Source organism: Centruroides sculpturatus, unplaced genomic scaffold (assembly GCF_000671375.1).
Source record: "Centruroides sculpturatus isolate CEXI.00-Female unplaced genomic scaffold, Cexi_2.0 scaffold1401, whole genome shotgun sequence".
Lineage (NCBI taxonomy): Eukaryota > Metazoa > Arthropoda > Arachnida > Scorpiones > Buthidae > Centruroides > Centruroides sculpturatus.
The window spans coordinates 147,063-167,235 of NW_019386041.1; the positions used below are offsets into that span (position 1 = coordinate 147,063).

A 20,173-nucleotide genomic window follows, 5' to 3' on the forward strand; every position below is an offset into this window, starting at 1 on the left:
AACATTTATCTTATGGAGGGCTTATTAAACCTACTGATGAATGGCTAGCAAAAATTATAGAATGGAATAAATATTTCGAAATATATCACGATGAATCGTATAAAAAAGGCCCCGGAGTTGTACAGAATTAGTCAGTGGAAACAGTTTTACCTTTTACTTTAATAAAAGATTTTTGTAAATTAAGAACTATAATAAGAATTAATTATAGAAATCTTAAACAAGAAAACTATAAAATATTGAAAAGAATGCCTTCTGAAAATGGTGATTGTCGAAAAAAAATTAAAAAGTTAAGTAAGATAATCACATAATAAAAAATATAGCTCATTAATTTGTTAAATAAATATTAGACAAAAGACTTGTAAATTTATTGACGTACAGTACACTTATTAAATCCGAAAATTCTACAGTAGTTTACATTTAGTAGTAATTTAATAATTAATTAAGAAATGATTTAATATTTTATCGTATTTTGTTATTTGAAAGATCTGTCATGTTGAAGTAGAGGGCTTGCTGTGACGTCACATAGATCCAAGGTCACGCTAACAAATATACGGGATCTGGCTATCCTCGTAGTTTAAAGTCCTTGACGCGTACCCCTGTGGCTACGCAAAATTGAATGAAGGGATACGCGCGGCAATCTAAAATCGGTCGACTTAAAATTTAAATGCACGAGACGAAGCGATCAAAAAAATAATGGGCGAACCACCAAAAATGCGGCAATTTACAACACGATGTCGAATGCACAAATTCGTTTATTTATAACTAGAAATATTCTCGAAATTTCATTTAAAAAAAATGTATTTGTGACAATACCTAAATGAAATTTTTATGCAAGAAACAAAAACTGTACAACTAACATATTATGTTAATTGTACAATTATCATTATTATCGTGTCAGCGAAGCGGCAATAAAATATTTCCTATTTCCTACCATTTTGCGCAACATACCTCTGCGAGAGCGGATGTTCGGCCGTGACAAACGCGAAAACTAAACATAGTCACCGACTTCGAGTCGAAGATGATTCGAGACTGAAGCTGACCAAAAAGCGACCAGATTTTATAAAGTTGCGCAAAGAAAGTCGTGCGCATTTGTCGCGTTAAAATTAAATAACCTTACGTTATTTTCATTATTAGAATTGTATTTTAAAGGTAGTAAATGTAAAAAAACTTATTCTATTTATCACTTGTCTACACACAGCTTCGCTTTCATTATATCGAATTTGCTCGCAGTAAAATGTAGCCTATGTCCATCTCCAACGTGTAAGCTATCTCTGTGCCAAATTTTATTAAAACCTGTTCGGCGGATTAGACGCGAAAAGGTAACGGATAGACAGACAGACAGAATTACCTTCGAATTTATAATATTAGTATGGATTAATACGAATTTCTGCTATAAGGGGTGAGCGACTTTGAGCTCTTTCTTGAAGTGGTACGCGGGATAAACTAATTGGGAACCACTGAGATAGCGTATACCTCGTACCGTGTGCTTGGAATTTTTTGTCGATGTTTTAGCTTTAAAGCCATACTTTATCATCGATAATTGATTTTAAAGTATTCCCGCTACGTTGCTAAGAAATCGTTATGGAAAATATTCGTTGGATATATTAGAAAAGTAGCAGACACCGCCACGCGTTGTTGTGGCTCAAAATGTATCTATTATAAATGTATAACACTTCCCCCGTGTGGGGGGGGGGAATTTTTCGAAAAATTTCTTCTTAGTGTACATTCTGTTGGCGTACCCTATTAAAACGCAAAAACCCGCATCTAAAATAGTATAATGGAAGCCAAGTTCTTCAAGGTAAGCCTTATATTCGTAGCGCCATCTGTTGGACATAAAGGCCTTAACCCTAGATGATATCTTTTAATTTATATGAATGTTTAACGGAATAATATACTGGTTAGATTAGTGGTAAACATTCCGGGGGTCATAAAGATGCTACAGTTAAAATTTGGTAACGATTGGTTCAGTAGTTTTCACGATTAGTGGTCACAAACGAAAAATACGTTGTCTCTTTATATAGTAGTATAGATATAGATACCTGTTATTGCGATAAGCGCTTCTCCTCAAAAGGAAATCTTACTAACGAGCGTGCAGGTTTAGAACATAAACAAATCCCGGTGGAGGAAAAGTCTATATTCTGTCGCGAGATTTCGTGTTCCGAAGGATTTTCTACTTTCCTTCGATTACGCGAACATTTGGAGAAAGTACCGTACCCGTACAGTACATGGAAACTGAGAAGCTGGAATTCAGAAATATGAAGGCTAAGTAAATTCTGTTTTGAAATTTTAAAAATGCTGTATTTAATTAATATATCTTAAAATAATTGTTTTCGTAAAAATTAACAGCTCATTCAGTCGTAAATAAAAATATTATGCAATGTATTTGACCACAGATAAGTTGAGAACCAAACTAAAGTTAACTGCATCGTACTGTCTAAAAAAATCATGGAATTTATAAATTCTAGTCGCGCGGTGTGGCACACGGGATCGTGACTATACTCGATTCAGAAATGTACCGTACTTACAAAAGGAAAACATTCAATAACGGATTGTGCGTATGAAAATGTTACAAATGTATAATTTTCAATAAATATTTTTCGTAAAGAAAACATCTTTCTTACGAATAGCTTTTTTTCTTAGCTAACGTTCGAATAAATCATTGCGGATCTGTTAAATCGGGCTACAAAAAGTTCACTAATATTTTACTGACGATGATAATTTGTTGATGGATTTAAACAACCAATTCGAAGGACTTTACTCAAATTACGCGAGATACGCTTAACTCCTGATATAGTATTCGCCGGGGTTAGGCTTTTTAAAAATCTCGTGAAAGAATGCCTACGGAGAAAATTGAGTTTGGTTTCGTGGAACATTTCCAAGATAATCGTTAATTGTAAAATAAAATATTGCAAATTTTCTAATATAAAACGTTTAAATTATTTCTAAAAAGCGATGAATAATTTTACTAAATAATAAAAAAAATTTCGAGTAAGAGATTAAAAATTCAGCAGTAAAATCTTGAGATTAAAAGAATTTGAGAACGTTAAGAAGTTATTCTTAACGTTCCTTAAATTCTGTAGAATAACTTGTTTAATATACTGTATAATTTTAAATATTTTGATAAAAATAATGACCAATAGTCATCTTTCGAAGCTATAATATAAACATTGAATATTAGACAAAAGACAAATTTGACGTTCGACAAACGAACGGTAGCAAATTTTGTTCGTAATAAATTAATTCTGACTGGTGTATTTACACTACAGTCAGAATTATGCTTGTCGAGCTTCTTGACGTCACGAAGTAACGACATCTCGTGGTAAAAACAGAACTACGGCTACGGAATCGTTCTGTAATTAGACGCCAGTTCAAAAAAACACTACACAAAAGTGCCAGTGCTGCCAGCTAAAACACACACACCAACAAAAAAAAATATTGGAGTAGCCCAAGATATAGCCAAAGATTGCAGCGCCACAGCACTAGCGAAAATTTAAATTTGCCGACTGGAATGCATTCGGTTAACCGACGTTTCGGATAAACAACGCTCTACTGTATTTATTTTAACTAGCACAATCACGTCACTAATATATATATTTGTGAAACCACTAGCGGTTTCTGGTTTTGTTTTCTTCTAAGATATTACGTCTGCAGAGTTGTTACTTAACTCGCGATGGCATCTGTGGGAAAAAACTGGCCGATACAATTAGCTCCTGAGATTCTGTTAAGGAGCTAATTGTATCGAGCCTAGACGATGCTTTCCACATCATCGAAAAAACGCCAGAAACAGAAAACAGAAACGGAAAAGTTATGTCATTTCCTGTTCAGCGGTTTTTATTTACCTAAGTCCGGTAGTGGCAGCCTACCGCTCTGGGGACCAAGGATCGTATCCGGATGTAAGATTTTTTGGGGGGTGGTCCGTCCGGATACGTCGGGATCCGTCCCTCACCACCCGGCCGCCCCATTCTGGGCCTGGCCGAACCCTTAATGGACTGGCTAAAAGAGGCTCTTTTAGTGCTCACAGGGCGGAAAGAGTTGTAAAAAACAAACTTCAACAAAAACAGTTCGATCGGAAACAGATTAGAAAATACTTCGGCTTTTCCGTTTCCGTCGTGTTTTGAGCAATAGAATAACAATTATTACGATATAGCAGCAGTGACGTTGGGCCATCGTTACTCGGCCGCCTCCTCGTCGGCCTGGCCTAACGCAAGATAGGCTTGATAAAAAGATAAATTTTCCGTTTCCGTTCATCTGTACAAATGAATACAAATGAACGGAAACGACTTTTTATGGTTATTTAAAGCATTTTGTAAATAGAGTGATAGAGAAATTGGTAAGCGAACTTTCCGTGATATATTACGAGAAATTAAGTACGTAGTTCTCAAATAATTTTTGTATATTAATGCGTACAGTCGAACCATATTTTATATAGAAAATTATTAATAAAGTAAATACAAAGACATTTTTGTACTTTTATAACAAATAACCGAAACACGAGTTAACGATGGGAATTATATTAATTACTAATTCTTTTACTCTATCGATCACTTCATACAGTAGCTATTCGGAGCTCTCTGTGGGAAGAATTATTGGGCAAATCTGAACCAATTTACTATACACACTGTCTTAAGTATACGGTTTAATTTATCCAGGAAAGGTTTTACTTTAATATTTTCGCTAGGGAGAAATTTAGCGCTGCTCTCTCTTTAATGCGTATATTAATTCAAAATTTGCTGTAAGTACGTTTTCCAACAAAATGTGAATAGAAAAGGAACCGCAAAATGTTCTTCACAATTCTTGGACGGGTGAACAATCACGGTGCTCACTTTTCACTTTAATCGTGCATTTCGTGTTGTTAAGCTTAGTTTACACCGAGTCTTACGGCTTTCCACGGATAAGAATTGCTTGAATAAAAGTAACGTTACTTTGTAAAAAGATGGACGAAGGTTTGTGAATTACTGAAATTTGAAAAAGTAATAACGAAAATAGAAATAAACCTAAAGCACTGTAATATCTTTTTCGAAGTGCAGTTTTTTTCTATGCAATGGAACAAATAACAGTCACAGCTTAAAGTGTGTAACTTTTTATTCAACTGCCGAGCAATCATCGACTTCGTTATATCTTCTTTCAAATCTTTAACTTCGAAACTCATACTTTTCTTAATTTGATTTCAACCGAAAACTTGTGAAAGCGAATTTTCTGTTCATTATAACAATCTCCCCGTTTACGTTTATCTGGAGCAAAAAGCAATATCGAACCATTGTTTTAATACAAAGTTAAAGATATCTACACGCGTTATCCTCGATTCGTAGCCACGTTTTTTACATTTTACTAGCGCCACAACAAAAACCGTGGGAGAAGGTAAGAATGGCGGCAAACAGTGGCCGAATGGATAAAACTACCGATTACCGGTGGTCGGTCGTGGGGTTACACCTGGCCAACAGACCGGTCACGTGGAATTTTCCGGGTTTTCTTCGCTTCGGTAACACCTAAATAGGGGCCAGTTCCCATCCCGAGAGGCATTCTCCCTCGGCAGATCGTCCGTGTCGCGTTGCCATAAATGAATAAAACCAAAACTAAGAATGACTTAAAATTTTATCCTTTTTTAAACCAGGATTTAAGTATTTTTCAATATTTTTTTGCATAATTTCTAACGAAATAAATATCTATCCACTTTTATCTAGTGTTTATATTTATAAGAAAACATACTGAATTTTTCTGTATGAAATTATTAATATACTGTAGATCGTAAATCTCGGTAGAGGCAAGCCGTCGAGTAAGCGAAAGAACGAACGAACGCCAACCTTACTATACTGGAATTAGACCACCATCCATCTATCCCAATTCAAATTTTATTAAAAAAAAACTATAAAGATATACGCGTCATCCGGACAAAATACGAGTATGGTCGTCGTCTGTTGATTTTTTCGACCCGCGTATCAAATTTCGTCGAGTTCCGTCCGTTGGTTCCCGAGATTCAATTTTTATCTTTATTTTTCATTTCACTTAAGAATTCTTTTTTCCTGCGTTACGCGCTCATTATTCTGTCCGTCATTTTGAATTTTTTGACAAAAAATTTAAATTTTCAAATAACACAATATTAAGTCGTCATTAATATAATGTATAAAAAATATAATAATATAATGTTCAAACTCTGGATTAGAAGTAGGAAAAATCCAATGCTGCTTCTGGGACTGGAACTATTAGAACTGATCCAAGCGCGAAAAATTTCCCAAGGAACGGTTTCTCGAAACTGCTTGCTTGGTCTGTTGGACTAGACCAGCCTTTCTCAAAGTGGGCGATGGAGGCTTTCGGGGGAAGAAGGCCCAGTCATTAAATATTAGTTTTATTTCTTCTCATTGAAACATTCTTTGATCTCAGACACATCCTATAAATGGAAGCGTGGATGCGCCGCTTCCCTGGTATTTTCTAAAAAATAAATACATATTCATTTTAATTATACGAAAATAATCGCGCAATATTTTATTATAACCGCATTACGTATCTTATTACAAATTACTATACTACGCGTGAAAAAAATGTAACATTGTTATTGTATATTCGAATATTAGTGGCGGAGTGAAAGCGCCGTATCGTTGGCATCCAAAAAGCCGGATTCGCGCACGCGCTTTACGGAGCACCGACCTGGCCCGGTTTAGCCGGCGGAAGCCCGGGACCTCGGGTGGACGCTACGCGTATACCGCATCCGATTCTATCCGGGACCGGTTCCGGGTCGTTAGCCGCTCGCCCGATTACGCCAATCGCGAGTAGATTTATAACTTAACCCGACCGATAAGAATTTACTGGTGTGTTTTTACCATAGTTCCGTATAGTTGACGGGAATTTTAAAAAATCCGTTAAAATATTTGATATTTTTATTCCGCTCTCTGATTTTATATTACTCGCGGATTTCCATGTTAAACCGGCGATATTGCGATTTCGTACGTCCCATCTTTAAGGGGACGTAGAAAAAAACGTGTACAATTCTTGCATAATGTTAAAAAATTAACTGTTACTTTGACAGCGTCATTTACAACTAAATTTAATGAATGAGAATCTCTCTCATTCGTTGAATTTAGTTGTAGTAACTTTTTTGTACCTCCTGCGAGATGCACGCGGTACAGAAAAAGCTCTAGAATTTATTTTCCTTACATTCACGATTTGTGTACCCGTTTGTCATAAAAATTTGTCTTTCCACTTTTTTCCCGAGACNTGTTGAAATTTTTCTCCGTTGCGTGTCGCTTCGCGTTGAATTTTCGTCGATGTTAAGCCTAACGTAAACTTTTAAAAATAATAATCGTGGCTATTGTATCGTTAAAAATTATTTCTTTGTTTTTTACAAACAAAATAAAAATATAAAAACAAAAACAATTATACTTTAGAACAGGGGTGTCCAACCAGCGGCCCAATAAACGTGTAAACAAAAGCGACAAATGTTTTGATTTATTATTATTTATTTATTTCAACGGCATAAACTCAAAAAAAAGTTTCACAAAGCGGTAAACCTTTATTCATATTTTATTTTTGAGTAGAAAGAAAATATTTTCAAATACTTGGAGACGTGTGAATGCGGAAGGATTACTAAATAAAGCTGGAGTTGTGACTCAAAGGATTATAGGAAAAGAAGGGAAAGATGAAAAAGGACAAAAGATGTGGTAGTGAGAAACGTTAAATAGATCTTCTGTTAAGCAAATATGGATCCGTAAATTTTCAACCTTTTTCACTTCTTTACCTTTTGTCTTTTGCTTCTTTTCCCCCGCACTCGGGTCTATAATTCTTTGATTCACAACTCCAGCTTTATTTAGTATTTCTTCCAACGTTGCAAGATTTGGCTACATTGGGCCAAATGTGGCTACTTTTTTTTGAAAATTATCATTTGGCGCTTTGGCTACTTTTTCGGCTATATATTATTTATAATTATACTAGCTTACCCGTCGCGCATTGCTGCGATCTCAGAAAAAAGGAAATTCAAGCAAACTCGTTATGATAACATTCAATTTACATTTTATTATTTTTATTGAAACTTATTATTATTATTCATTTTCATCGGGTAAACATTTCAAAGTGTCGTTTCAATTCTATTTATTTATNCGCACCGCGAAACTCTCTCCGACTTAAGCCACAATCTAGATCGAAATGCTCGGTGCGAACGGGGTATAACCGAACCAATCTTTAGCCGAGTACAGCGTGGACTGATTTCTTCGTATTATTAGACGTAATATAAACAGAAATTTTTCCACTTTGACGAGAGTGACCGAAAAGTTGTAAATTTTGAAAATTTCCTAAAACGAATTAGTTAGAAAACAAACGACGGACAATCTATTAAGTTTAACATATTTAGATTTTTACAGCTATGTCGAGAAACGTTTAAAATGTACTACAACCCTGCCCCGTCCTTCGAGATATACTAGTGATGCGACAAAAGAGGCATTTGACATTGACCGATATCGGCACCATTGGTAGGTGCATGCACGCGGGATTTGCCAGCCCGCGTGCATGCACCTACCAGGACCATCTTTGATTCCATCCATTAGTCACTCGTAGGGAGCTATTTGACTAAGTGCATTGTTTTAATATTTAAAAAGTGAAGAAGATTTAATGTTATTTTTATGTACGTTTCTTTACAAAGCTATATTTAATTATAATTTTTTAAAAGTATATTAATATAATCGAAGAATATTTTGTACCTGGTATGTACCGGTACATCCACCACACATTTCATTTCACCGAGTAAGTTTTTATTATTTTATTTATAATTTTAGCCCTTATATCGCGGCTAGCGATTCGGAATGTAATTGTGATATTAAAAGTACATTTAGAGAAGTCTGCGGTTTTTACTGGCTTATCGAACAAACGATACGAATGAACCCTTGACCATCGCTGACGCGCAATTAACTGATTGCCCCTGGAAATCGGCTTCTTACAGAAACACAGCTTCCCTACTATCAAATGTCACGGCACGCCACTGCATCCTATCTATCCTATCCTTATAATAATGCGTGTTTAAACATTATATTTGCAATAACTATTTTTAAGATATGCAATAGATGGTAATGTAAAAAGATGAGTTAAAAATATGGGGGTACTAGATTTTTTTAATCTCAAAGTGGGCGGTGGTCGAAATAAGTTTGGAACCTGTGGACTAGACGGTTCCAGGAAATTATTATGTTCTGTTGGAATTGCTGTTGCACTCGACGGTTTCTTATTGGTTATATATATTAAAATAATATATATATATATTATTTCCATTAAATATAGAGTACCGTTAAGTTCGGACATCCCGCCTTTCCTTGATTTCATCCCCCTTATTAACTCCTGAACATTTGTCCGATTTGTACCAAACTTTTTATACTTATTCTCTGGGTCTCCGAGGAATATAGGCTTCTATAAAATCTGAACACCCCACTCTTTTCCTTACTTGATCTCGTTGACACTTTGCAATAAACGTATCAACGGAAGGCTAAAATAACCAAATTTTGTAATATAGTTTTCACTTTAACGCTTATCCTTCATACTTTTTGCCGGACAATGTCGCGCATATTTGCTAGTTTAATAAACAAATAATTAAGAACCCTAATACAGTAAAAGTATAAATTTTTAGAATATCTTTATAAACTTAAAACACTCAAAAGGAATTTCATTATTTCTTAAAAGTCGTGGAACATTGTCAATTACACGTAGTTTTATGTTTAAATCCAGATAAAGGACGGCCGTGTGGCAGTCTACCGCTCTGGGGGACCTGGGATTGAATCCGGACGGTTCGAAAATATCCCCAAGAATTTTTCGGGGAGGTCCGTCCGGGTACGTCGGGCCCCATCCCTCGTGCCCCATCGTGGGTTTGGCCGAACCTAAAATGGACTTGCCAAAAGAGTCCTTAGCGCCCAAAGGGCAGAAAAAGTTTAAAAAATCCAGATAAAGAGTTCACTGTTCCGTATAGATAAAGCTCAAGATAAAGCTGTATTCATAAAACTATAAAATGAAGACTGTGACGGTAGAACTGGAACTGTCTCGACACTCGATGTGGAATCGTTTCGATTCTGAAGCGAGGATGTTAGAGGTTTTTTTAAAACTTTTTCCACCCTGTGGGCACTAAGAAGGCCTCATTTTGTAAGCCCATTATGGGTTCGGCCAGGCCCACAATGGGGCTGCCGGGTGGTGAGGGACGGGGTCCGACATATCCGAACGGACTACCCCCCGAAAAATTCCTGGGGATTCCTTGACCCGCCAGGATTCGATTCCAGGTCTCCCAAAGCGGTAGGCCATCCGGCCTTCCTTAAAAATATGGAACGCTTCACGATTTTGCGTGTCATCCTTGCGCGGGGCCATGCCAATCTTCTCTGTATCGTTTCAATTTTATAATATGTACGACCGAAGTTGTACAATTAGTTCGGACTAGAACTACAGTAATCACTTGTAACTCTGGAACGTTCGAAATTAGAATCGTTGGAAGTAGAAAAAAAATACTATTACATATTTGTCCTTTATTGGATACGTATTCGAATTTTTAAAAATTTGATGAAATTTGATTTCATTATTTAAGTTTTATTAAATTATGGATAATTTATTTGTCGAGCAATTCGTTAGTGATAAAACAACTATTTTGCGAAGATTTACACTCGACCCATATCCGTAATTACAGTAGAGCATCGATTATCCGACCCCCGATCATCCGTCACATCGGTTAACCGACCGCGTTCTAGTCGGCAAATTCAAATGTCCGCTGGTGATGCGGCGCTATAATATTTGGCTGTCTTGGCAACTTTAATATTATTTTCGTTAAATTTTTGGTGTTTTAGCTGGCAACACTGGCTCGACCATGAAAGGGAGGCCAGTATTTAAAAGAGGCTTAATTTTCTAATTACGAGTGGTTGTTTGTTTTGTAAGCGATAAAATAATTTAAAAATAATTTTTAACGATACAATAGCGACGATTATTATTTTAAAAAAATTTTGTTAGGCTTAACATCGATGAAAATTCAACGCGAAATTGGTTAATAGCGATATATTAATATACTATACTAATAATGTATTTTTTCATACTTTTCTGTTATCCGACCAACCCCAGTCCCCAATTGAGTCGGATAATCGATGCTCTACTGTATTTATTTTAAAATCATTACGGATTTATTTCATTACTAATTATTCAAATGTTATTTTATTATAAACAGTTTGAAGGAATTATTATCATATTATATTGAATTTAAAACGACAGTATAAAGAATCGTGATGTGTAAGTGCGTTTGAAAGCCGCTTGATTTACGCACGCTTGACGGCATTTTCTGTATTTGTAAGGTTTAAGAATATGTTTTTGGAGATTTTAATATTTTGTAAACTCATTTTCTACTATTACAATCTCTATTATACTTTTAGTATTTTAGTTAAACTTACTCAATAATTTATAATGGTTTTCAAAATTATAATCGCTCGTTTCTAGCACGTTCCACTATAGTAGTGAAGGCTTATGTGTGTCTGTCAGACCTTACGATCCGTTCAATGACTCTGTTTACTTTCGTTACTTAAGCGTTATATTCCGTTCAATCCATTCGGTGCACATGCGCAAATGGAAACTGAACATTTTCGTTTACGGTCACTGTAAGCTATAGTAAACACTAGGCGGTTCCTGTGCAATCTAAACCACATCCCTTTCTGAATATTCGGTGAAAAATTCTTCCGAACAACTATTTCATTCCAAGAATTATAACATTTATTTTAAACAAAATTAATATGCCATTCGCTTCTGTGCAGCGTCCTATCACATCTGCTCGATCAACCTTGTTAATTAATGTAGGGGATGGTAATGCTAAAGATGATGTCCATAGGTTTATCTAATGATTCTTATTTCCAGAATGGTTTGTTTATTTTTCTGTTATAGTGTATTTTAATTAAGTCTTTTTCAACAGCAGTTTTCCTTAAATACAATTTTAAGAAGAAAGAAAATTATAAAAATAAGCTACGCATGAATCGGTTATTTTTTAGTTATGAACATAAAATGTATTCGCTTTTTTAAATACATACAACATATTTCAGTCACGTTTATAATCCCATTTATTAATTTTTTAATAAATATGATTGTAATTGCAGTTAATATAGTTACTTAATCTGTCTTCTGATGACCGGGACCGTGGATAAACAGGAGTAGCGAGCGCGCCCAGAGTGCCGATATGACTATGCGCCAGCAAAAATCCAAAACTGTTACACGTTTGAACTAATAACTTCATAGAAAACTTGGTAGAATCGTAAAGCCTGGACTCCACATTACCGGAATCCGCGACGTAATCGTAAAACTGAAAGCCAAACTGACGAAACTTTTAGTTTTGTAACGTTCGGTTGGACAGAAACAAGCCTGAAAGCGGAGTTAAAAATTATTTAACTTTTCCGTTTTCGTTCGGCGCTTCTGTCGTACCGCTACCAATAAAAACGCCAGGATTTCTGACGCGTAGTCACGCGCATTAGTCANACCTATCGGGCTGCGATTGGCTCATTCCTACAACGTAATTTTCGGTTAGCGTGGAACGTATCTAAGCGTTATAGGGGGGTCTACTGTATAACATTTATTTTAAACAAAATTAATATGCCATTCGCTTCTGTGCAGCGTCCTATCACATCTGCTCGATCAACCTTGTTAATTAATGTAGGGGATGGTAATGCTAAAGATGATGTCCATAGGTTTATCTAATGATTCTTATTTCCAGAATGGTTTGTTTATTTTTCTGTTATAGTGTATTTTAATTAAGTCTTTTTCAACAGCAGTTTTCCTTAAATACAATTTTAAGAAGAAAGAAAATTATAAAAATAAGCTACGCATGAATCGGTTATTTTTTAGTTATGAACATAAAATGTATTCGCTTTTTTAAATACATACAACATATTTCAGTCACGTTTATAATCCCATTTATTAATTTTTTAATAAATATGATTGTAATTGCAGTTAATATAGTTACTTAATCTGTCTTCTGATGACCGGGACCGTGGATAAACAGGAGTAGCGAGCGCGCCCAGAGTGCCGATATGACTATGCGCCAGCAAAAATCCAAAACTGTTACACGTTTGAACTAATAACTTCATAGAAAACTTGGTAGAATCGTAAAGCCTGGACTCCACATTACCGGAATCCGCGACGTAATCGTAAAACTGAAAGCCAAACTGACGAAACTTTTAGTTTTGTAACGTTCGGTTGGACAGAAACAAGCCTGAAAGCGGAGTTAAAAATTATTTAACTTTTCCGTTTTCGTTCGGCGCTTCTGTCGTACCGCTACCAATAAAAACGCCAGGATTTCTGACGCGTAGTCACGCGCATTAGTCACGCGTTGTTTGATTGTCGTAACGGCGGAAAGTGTAGAGGAAACGACGGGAAACAAATAAATTTGGAATTCTTCATCGAAGAAGTTAGAAAATACACATGTCTGTACGACAAAAAATGTAAATAATTCAAAGATTATTAACAATTTAATTGTTAATAGTTGCGTGCAGAGAAAGGGTGGCAAAATCCGTAGCGTCGTCCGTGTTTGACTCTACGACAATTACAGAACCGATCAACTGATGGCGCATTTTTAGTGGAGTCGAGTTAAAACGAAAACTATATGTTTCGGTTCTGTTTTTGAGTTTCTGTTTTCAGGTAATGTGGAGTCCAGGCTTAACACGACGAGACGATTCACAGAAATAACGCTATTTCTGTGAATAGGTTATTTCAGGTTATCTCTGTGAATAGTTTCATCGTGTTACGATTCTACTGTAAGTTTACAGTCTTATTGTTTTAACGGTGAACAGGTTTTTTTACTTCATTACTCAATGTTATTGTTTTAATGGTAAAACAGTTTGCAATGTCACGGTTTTAGATGTTATGGTTTTAACAGTGTACTTTATTATGTGTATTGTTTGCCTCTCACTGTTGATACTACTTTATATATCGCACCGTCATATCTAATCAAACACTTGTAAAATAATAATTGTCATCCGTATTTTATCAATCGTCACCATTTCTATGCTTTTCATAACCATTTACATCACAATGAGTTGATAAAGGACTCGAAGTCCGAAATAAAAATGTGATTTTCTAAATCTTGTCCTGTTTCTGAATAATGGTGTAATAACTCTAGCGGAAAAGAGAAGCCGTCATAGAGCTCATAAATTGAATACAAGACTAGACAAAAAGCGTATTACAGAACTAATTTAATATAAGGCATATTATATTAGTAAAAGGAGTTTTTTGCGTTTTAAATTTGTAACGGACTAATGAAATGTTTATCCAAAAAGCGCCATATTTAAGTTTGACTCTGGTGTCAAATGTTGTAACCAAGCCTTGCAAATGAAAAATAATTATAAATGTACCCAACCCAATCCGTCGAGAATCTCTCGAGTTTTACAATGACTTCGCCCGTCACTACATTATCGATAGCTACATTTATTTGTAATCGCTCGATTAATTTTTGTTGTACAGTACTTATGAAATTTGATTAGCGTAGTTAGGTGAGGACGGTCAGCCCCGGATGGCACTTTTGATCTATTACAACGAAAAGAAAGATGTTTTGTACGAATAATAAAAAGACACGAGACTCCAGAAAATTTTATTTTTTCAAGAAAAGCCCGGTAAAGACTGCGTCGTTCTCTCGAAAATGGCCTTGTTAATCATCATAATTGTGGCGTGCAAAAAATTCAACTTCAAAGACAGCCACAATGTTTTTCGGCAGTAAACATTACGTTTAGAATTCATTTCTTCAATAAGACGAATTTGGAGAAAACTGGCATTGCAAGTTTCAAATATACGCGTATTCTATAAAATCCCGTAAATTTATAGAAAACTAAATGTAAAGCGGGGACGTTTGTTTTCCCGCTCGATTTGTGAAAATTCCAGCATCCGCAAAATTTTTCGTCGTGCACGCCAATGTCCGATTGCTCTATACAGTACAGTAGACCAATGTTCCCTCCAATTTTTTTTGTAGATGAGCGGAACATATAGTTCTCTGAGCAAAAAAAGTTTTTGCTGAGCATATATATATGCTTATTTTTTCCTATAAAAATTAAAATAATCTATATATATAAAATTGCTTGTCCTGACTGACTGACTGACTGAATGACTCACTCACTGATTCATCATCGCCCAGAGCAGACCGCTTAACCTAAAGAGGTGAAATTTCGTAGACAGTTAGGGTACGTCATGGAAACGCACACTAAGAAGGGATTTTTCGAAATTCCCCCGCGGGCGGGAGAGGGAGAGGATTTAGTCTTCATTGAGTACTTAGGTGTATTAAATTGATAACATTTCAGACATTTCGATTTTAAAAATGTTCGATCCGTTTTAAATTTGAATTTGTTATTGCGTATTGGTTCGATTATAGAACGATTGTAAACGTTCCAGAAAATTGATCAAATTGAAAATAGTTCGTTTGATTCTCTGCAATTCTCATCATTCTCACCATTCTCAGTGGTAGGTGTTATATAACAATTACTATGGTTGTTGAAATACTGAATATAAATGGGGTTTGCTTGCAAAATCCGCGCAGGAAAAGCCGCGAGTAACAGCTAGTTTATTATAGAGATTAAAATTCATTTTTAAACATACTTTTATACGAAATATTATCTTTTGTCACTGATTTAATGTATTTAATCTAAATATACGCAGCAATAATCATGTTGCAGACAGAGTGAGAAATAAGTAAACAATTCAAGTCGGTGTGCATGCTCGCCTGCGCGGCGCATAAATTCTCGTGCGCGGCAACAATTTGAACAGTGCGCGGCCGCGCACCCGCGCAGCTTAGAGGGAACATTGCAGTAGACCCCCTATAACGCGGTAGATACTTTCCACGTTATACGAATTTCGCGTTGTAGGAATCCTTAAACACATGAGCCAATCACAGCCCTGCACGTGTGCAGTTTAGGGACTACGGCTGTTTGAAATGTTTTCTTCCATAAAATTAATCGATTCTTGACTAATTCGACTCAACATTTCCAAAACACGCATAATTTTTTGGGAATAATCCGTATAAACTATGCTATAAACAAAAAATTATAGGATTACTTACCGAGTGTGCACCGTTCGATGTCGTCATTGCTTAAGCTTGTTTTCGTCGCGGAGCGGCGCACCGAATTTTTATTATTATTTTTCTGCGAAAAATTCGTTGAACTTTGGAGACATCATTAATATAAATAATTTTTATGGCCGTTGAATAAAAACTGTTTCTTTCACAAGAAATGTATAAAATTACAGTGCTCTATTAGACTTACGGTACCTAATTTACATACTGTACAGACGATACTAAACTCAATTTACCTGTCTAAACTCTCTGTAGCGTGTAATCAGTTCGGCTGTTCGTTTTCTATTGGTCCAGATTCGACCAATCCTTTCGTGACACGAGTCGGAGATGACGTTTTACCGCGTTTTACGCGTCCCTTTTAGCGTCTTTATACGACTACTGTCGTAATCTTTTTGCCGCGTTATAGGAACCCGCGTTATAGGGGGTCTACTGTATTTCGCTTTTTTCTAAGTATGCTCAAACTGTATTACGTTGTCTTTCGCGTGGAGGCGAAGAACTCGACCGTCCAGGCCGAAACAAACCCTAATCCGCCTTGTAGCATTAAGAGGGGCTCTTTTATGTCGGGCTCCACAGGGCCGAACCCATAAGTCGGGCTCCACAGGACCGAATAAGTCGGGCTCCACAGGGCCGAACCCATAACGGTCATACTAATGACCGTTATGGGTTCGGCCCTGTGGAGCCCGACATATTCGGACAGACCACCCGGAAAAATTTACGGCGATTTTCCGAGCCGTCCGGATGCGATTCCGGGTCCCCAGAGCGGTATGCTCGGGAGGGGCGACCCGTAGCTATTGACCACTCGGCCATCCGGCCGTACAAAACCCGGTATGCCACGGTATTTAATAATATTCGGGACTTAAAACAAGATTGCGCTAAGCGCGTTTTATTACCATGTTCGAATCCGTAATTTTTAACGAAAATCCGGATTAACGGTAATAAAAATAGATTTTGGGTTTATAAAAAGTATTAAATTTTACGAATATTTATTACAGTAATTCGTTAGTTACGAGAGATTTTATTTCGCTTTGTACAGTACATAAAAGCGATTTGCAATCGGTAGCTAGGCCGGCCGTTTCTACCATCGGAACGAAACCGTAGCCAGAGGTGATGCGAACAGATTTCGGCACGAAATATCCGCCTTAATTAACGTATCTAACGACGACGATCCGAAAAGACGATAGAATTCGGACGGATTACATCACCCGTCCGCACTTCGGTGGCGGCATAAATAAAATTGGCGTTCCGTTTGCCCGCCCGGGAGGAGAAGATGGATAAAACCTCTACGTAAACCGACGAGAGAGCATCGCCATTTTAAATTTATACGGCGCCCTCTATATACATCGTGTACGGTCGTGCTAACGGTGTCCGAAGATTTTAACAAAATATCGATAATTTTACAACGCAAATACGGACTCAAATTATTTCGATAATTTAAATTATTTTATATGCACTTATTTCAATCGATAATTTAGATGTAATTAAAAGTTTTATCGATAAGGAAACGGAAATCATAGGAGAAAGGTTTAAGCTCGGCTTGATTTATATTAATAATCGAGGAAGGTTTAAGAAACGAATTTGGTAATTTGGCGGCACTAATTTCAGTTTGTTTGGTCGGCAGATATCCCACGAATGCATTCGGCGAGACGGAGGCGCCGGTTCTCCGGAGCGGCAAAGTTTTAACATGGCCTCGGGCGAGTGTCGTCAGCCGGAATGGAGAGGCGGAAGAGAAGAGAGGTCGGAGAGGATGTTCGGCCGATCGGATTCCGTTTCTCGAGTGACGGACAGACTGGTGGAAATGTTGGATCACGTCGAGAAACGCGTGGAGTTGCTCAGGGAACACGCCAGCGCCGTGGAGCAAGAGAGGGACGCGCTGCTCACCATGCTGCAGACCATCGAGTCCAATAAAGACATGAGATTCATCAGCGAAGGTTCGTATTTTTAATCTTACGTCTGCCGTCCGAACTAAAAACGCCTATCGATCGTTCGTATTTCCTACTCGCTTCGTGCGCCGCTTCGCTCTCCTCTCTAAGAGACGAGACGAAACTAGTTCCGTGGATGCCGCGATCCCTCGGTCCTTTCCTTCGAAACGTCTAACAAAAGCCGTTTACTTAGAAAAATTTTGCTTAGATTTCAGATAATTCCGGTATGCCCAATCTCTTCTGACCTATTTATCTCTTCTACCGTTAGTTTTCTTACGTTTACGAACGTCCGTCTACCTTTTGTTTTATTTATTCTGTATAATTCTTTGGCTATTTAAAACTTGCTTTTTGTTTTCCTACGCCGAGATTTGACCGGCTCCGCCATTGTATCTTAATTGTCGTAGGCCTAATTCGAAAGTAAAAGCCAAAACGTTTAACTGTTTTTATTGTCACAGTTGCTTTGTGCTCGGAAAGGACTAACGATCCCTAACGGATTTTGCTCGATTTTATCGTGCGATGATGACATACGGAACGGAAGCAGATTACAGATCGTGTGTTTCTTTAATCTCCGTGCTCCCCGTTCGAAACACCTTAATTTAATAGGAATTGTCGCCTTCGCCTCTACTTTATGGACGTGGTAATTCCTGCAAATTGGAGGTATTTCGACCGTGAGATGTATTCTGTTTTTCTTTGTGAGTTTGTCGTATTTGATGAAAATGTCTGCCCGGAACGTAACGATTTACGGGTGCCGTCGAGTCTGCCCGGTTTGCTCCGGAGAGACATCTCTCCCCGGTGTTTTCTTCGGTGGAATTCCCTTCGACAGAGCTACGGGTGGTGGAGTGGATGGAGTGGACGCGCGGAGCGTTGCCCGGTGGTGTGCCGGAAAACTCTGACGCGTGCAACCGTCCCGGAGATCTGCAACGGAGGCGGTCGGAGGATCGGAGAAGTGCATACTGCCGTTGGTGTTCGATGTCGACGGTTAGGCGATACCCGTTGGTCGGGGCGGTAGAAGGAGAATCGAAAGGATGCGCGGGATTTGCGGCCGTCGGATCGGTGTCGTCGATCGGCGCAGTGTCATCAAAAGGAAGATCATCTCGGGAGTGCCCGTCGCGCTTTGAAATGAGCAGAAGTGTGGCAGCGGCGGTGGCCTCGGTCGGATCTCTGGGGATCGTCTTCGGAAAAAGAATGTCGATTGCGCCGCGCATCTATCGCGTGGTCGGCAGATCGCTTGCTTTCTTCCGTCGTCGCGAAGAGTCGTAAAGAAAGACCGGCGGTTCTCTTTGCTGACGGTCAAAATCCATATTGTGACTTATTCATTTGTGTCTTGGGTTGCAAGAGTGCTCTTCTGTGACATATATGACATATACTAATCTTGTTGCAGGCATTTTGCAGTCCTTCGTTCTTGCTACAGTATGTTCCCTTGACAGTAATTGTACCAGCAGGATAATGATACTCACCATGTGGCAGGTGATACAACAGTAGCTGAAAAGAACACTTGACAGATTTTTAGCTATTCACTTGGCCGCTTCAGTTGCCAGACTTGAACCCCACAGAACATTTATGGGACGCTGTGTAAACGTCACTCAATGCCTTGCAGGACTATCCAAGAAACACAACTGAATTATGGAGATCCATTGAACATGTCTGGATTGCAACAACTCAGACACCTCATAGAGTCTATGCCACATTATGTAACTGCTGTTTACGGGCTCAGGAAGGAACTATTAGATAGGTACAGTCAAGGTCTGTATAAGAAGGTCAGGACACGCGTGACCTACTTATTGAGTCGCCATTTTGGGGTATTTTGAGTCGCATGTTTTAAGCAAACTTGTACAAGCAGTCAGTTTTATACGACATTAATTAAACAAAAATTGCATAAATCCAGTGATTTTCAGTTGAAAATATAATAATAATTTCGGATGATTATGCAACCCCAATTTTATGTAACTTTTCGATCAAATAGTTTAAAAGAAATAATCATCTATATCAGCGATTCCCAACCTGTGGTACGTGTACCCCTAGGGGTACGCGATAGGTTGTTTAGGGGTACAGAAAAAAATTAGTTATTATGGCAGAAAAAATAATATATTATGTATCACAAACTAATAGTATTAAAAAATTATTAGGTAAAATATGTTCCTTGCAACAATCACAACTTTATTATACATTTTTTCATTTACTTTTTTTTCTTTAATTTAAAGTTACAATATGTAAAATTAACAATACG

General features: G+C 37.4%; 1 protein-coding gene and 1 non-coding gene across 3 annotated transcripts in view; one reads left to right on the forward strand and one right to left on the reverse strand.

Annotated features, from left to right (window-relative positions):
• The window catches only part of LOC111613277 (BAG family molecular chaperone regulator 2-like), a 51,721-nt gene that overhangs the window by 11,603 nt on the left and 19,945 nt on the right, over positions 1-20,173 (forward strand). Inside the window, exons 1-2 of one of the 2 annotated variants that reach the window (XM_023354627.1) lie at positions 17,166-17,548; positions 17,646-17,955. In XM_023354627.1, the coding sequence (XP_023210395.1) occupies positions 17,709-17,955 (247 nt within the window). In that variant the 5' untranslated portion in view covers positions 17,166-17,548; positions 17,646-17,708. Of the gene's footprint in view, positions 1-17,165; positions 17,549-17,645; positions 17,956-20,173 lie in introns of those variants that run through there. The other variant, XM_023354626.1, reaches the window with a different exon arrangement.
• LOC111613279 lies at positions 10,273-10,377 on the reverse strand. Its single transcript, XR_002754748.1, has one exon. It is a non-coding gene; the product is annotated as a U6 spliceosomal RNA (small nuclear RNA).